The 3,597-nt window shown below is 41.5% G+C and overlaps 1 protein-coding gene across 1 annotated transcript; it reads right to left on the reverse strand.

The window, feature by feature from the left end:
• Positions 1 to 525: 525 nt before the first annotated feature.
• On the reverse strand, positions 526 to 1,487 carry CCDC166 (coiled-coil domain containing 166). The gene has a single exon (XM_050892870.1). It carries the CDS (start codon positions 1,485 to 1,487, stop codon positions 555 to 557), a length of 933 nt encoding a protein of 310 aa, XP_050748827.1. The 3' UTR covers positions 526 to 554.
• Positions 1,488 to 3,597: the final 2,110 nt, after the last annotated feature.

Here is a 3,597-nt window from a genome sequence, read left to right on the forward strand (position 1 = left end):
CCTCAACTGCTTATATTGTTTAAAGGATTTGGTTGCTTGCATATTTGTTTTCTCTCCTTTGGAGACTAGCAGAAGGTAAAATAAAGTCTTTGCCAGGTAGAAGATTTGGGAAGATGAATATTGCTGAAAGTAAGAGCTGGCCTACATTGGTTCATACTATGGTATCAGTAGATGTAGTTTGCAGTGAAAAGTAACATAGAGATTGTTTCACTATGTCTAAGAATATAATTTGCCCATGGAGAATTACTAATGAATGAAACATCAAAGTCTGATCTCAAAGAGAAAACGTCATTGTTTATTTTGGGACGTGAAGGGATTGCAGTTTCAAGTGTCTTAATACAGATGTCATGAAAGTTAAAGCTGAGGTTACTTTTAAGATCGGTTGTCTGAATTGCATGCTCGGCATGAGCTATGTAAATCAATCCTTTCATCAACCCATGGAACATTTACTTCTGTATACTCTGTTACCTAACTAATAGTGGCAACAGCTGACAGTCCAGCTATGTCTACTGATACGTTGGCATGAGTGAGGAGTGGAGAAGGGTGTTTTTAGGTTAATGGACACATCTGAACGGGCTGTGACAGCCATAGGTTTCGCCATTTGCATTGTGTGCCTCATGCTGGTGTAACCAGTGGCGCATGTGTGCCATGTCCCGAGTGTATTGGTTCTCCCAAAGAAGCTGCTGCCTCTGCTCTCTCAGTTGAACTTTGGTTTCTTTAAGGATTTTTGAGTATTGGATGAGTCTGAGCAATTCCTTGCGCAGACGCCAGTTCTCTGCTTTTACTTGTTTGATATGCTGAATTAGAGATTGTATCGCTGCTGCTTCTGCTCTCTTGGCGAGAACTTGGATCTTCTGATGAAAGTCCTTCTCACAGTCAGCCTTGGCCTGCAGAAATCTGCTCTTGATTTTGTGCATTTCATCTGAATGCTGTATCTTTGTGACCAACAATTCCTTCTCCAGCTCTTTAATCTTTTTCATCTGTTCCAGCTGAACAGATGGATCTTTGAAAGGCTGCAGGTCTTCAACCTCCTTGTTCATAAGAGCGTACTTTGTCTCCATATTCATCAGAGAGCTCCTTACCTCCTTCTCTTTTTCTGTATACTCTGAGATTAGCTTCTCTTTCTGCGTCCAGACTTGAGACAGATCGGTGTGATTCTGGTCATTTAATGTTATTATCAGATTCTGGCACTTCTGGCTGTGTTTTGTTATGTAAGAGAGGTAAGCGTTGCTCTCTTCCTGATTCCGTTGGGCTTCCTTTTCTAGGAATTTATTTTCCTGCAGGAAATGCTCCACTCTTCCCATGTATGTGTTCATCTGTTCAGTGAGAATCTTGTATTCCTTCTGCAAGTACAATTTCCTCTCTTTGACAAGTATTTCCATGTCACTTATTCCTTTGGATATATCTCCATTCTTGGTTCTTACTCCTTGCTTATTTTTCCCAGCACGCATGGAGTCTTGTTTCATCTGCTTTGTCTTGGATGCCATATTCCACACTGGGGGTATCAAACTCTGGCAAACTGTAACAGAATGAAAAATTACAAATTCTAAGTGAGCATTTATGCCACGTGTATGACCGTTGCTTTTTTCCCCAGTCATGCCCTCTTACGTTTTCAACTGATTATTCTGGCAGCTAAAACGCTTGACCTAAAATTTTTCATGTCTGGCCTATGTCTTGAGTTGAAGTACACGTGCACATATGTGTATTTGCATTTTTACTTTCCTAGTTAACTGAGAAGAAGTAGTTCTGCTAATCTAAAAATACGCTTCGTTTTAAGATTTCTTTTTTGTTGTATAACGATGTGTTGTATCTGTAGTTTGGAGTACAAAGTCACATTCCACTGGCAAATTATTACGGCTGTACATTGTGTACTGTCTTTCTGTAGGCGGTAGATCTTGTCTATAAAACTTCAGCAGCAAGTAAGTACTGAAGTGCTAATAGAGGCATGCCTGAAACTTGCAAATTCTAGAATACAGCTGCTAAGTCATTATGCTGGACCGGAAGCTACCTGTAGAAAATGTTATGGACAGTAGTACAGATGAAGCCCCGTTCCTCCATCAAAGTTAGATTGCTGTGTTTGTATTTGAAGAGACAGCTGCATCCTTTTCCTGGACTTAGAAAGTCAAGTCAGTATTGTCTTACGAAATGAGAGCAGAAAAGGAAATGTTGCAACCAGTTTTAACCTAGGGCTTCAGTGATCGATCAAGGTATTTACTGACGTTGGGGAGTGACCGCATTCTTATCCTTCCACTGCCTGAGGTCACATAAACTGGTACCTTCTTGGACATCACCTTAACTATAATGTCATTTGAGATATGACACAGATAACTAAATATTTATGTATACAGAGAGAGTGAAAGAATGATCATAAGGGGCATAATGGCTAAAGAAACGTCCTCCCAGGTCCGGCCATAGAATGTGTGCCATGGGTTTTGATGGAATGTTGAACGTGCCATGCAGATGTGATCCTCCCAGTTGTCTAGGACTGGATTCTTCCCTCAGAGATGGTGGCTGGGAGATAGGTACAGAACATTGTGGGCTGAACATCAATTCAGCATCTGTTGAGACCATGCTAGATTATTCATTTGGAGATTATTCATCTGGGCAGCTTTATCCGTGTTCCATTTTGGTTTTGTTATAGGTGAGTAACCTGAAATTTGCTTTGGTGTTTTGGCCAAATTAAGGCAAAATGGTTTACTCTATTATGAGAAAGATGTTACAGCTCTATCAGAGTGCATCAGTATCCGAGGTGATGCCTTGGTTTTCTGTGCTGTTAGGAGTTGTTCTGTCTGGGTCCTCTCTTGCTGAGAAGATAACAGTCCTGTCGTAAAGACAGTTTAACTAAGGCAGAATGAGAGGCTTCTCTTTCTGCCTGTGTCATTTCCTATTTATACTGGTCAAATGATTGCAAAGCACAATATTATCGCAGAGAATCTATATGTGTTTCTGCAATAGACTATGTATTTATTGCCTGTGTAGGTATGTGAAAAAGCACTGCATAGCACTTCAAATACAATGACCTGGTTTTATTTTTAAACTCTCAAGGTTTCAGGGACTTTTTGGGTGGGCAGATCATGTCCATACTGGGGGGTGGCAGGAGTGGTTTGCAGTGGAAGCACTATGCCACATTCTTTTGTCCTTGACTGGAAATGCCTTTCTAGCACGCATCCTGCTTCAGCTCGTCTGCATTGTGTACAAATAGACACCACTTCACACTATGCGCGTAAGAATTCTGGTCTGATACATCCCACTCAGTCTGTGTTATTCATTCACCACTGACAGGACAGATTCACAGAACCACCAAATAGTGGAGGCTGGAAGGGACCTCAGGAGATTGTCTAGTCCAGCCCCTTGCTCAAAGCAGGGTTAACCAGAGCAGGTTGCTTAAGACTGTGTCCAGTCAGGTTTTGAGTATCTCCAAGGATGGAGACTCCACAGCCCCCCTGGGCAACCTGTTCCTTCTGAGTGTTTGACCACCCTCACAGTAAAAAAGTTTTCGCTTTCATCCTGTTCATCTTGTCAGGTCCAATAGAATTGTGTATGTCCGTTTTGTTTAAATGTTCCCTAACCTGATCCTCCTCCATTGAGGGCAAGTCT

Source organism: Gymnogyps californianus, chromosome 2 (assembly GCF_018139145.2).
Source record: "Gymnogyps californianus isolate 813 chromosome 2, ASM1813914v2, whole genome shotgun sequence".
Classification (NCBI taxonomy): Eukaryota; Metazoa; Chordata; class Aves; order Accipitriformes; family Cathartidae; genus Gymnogyps; species Gymnogyps californianus.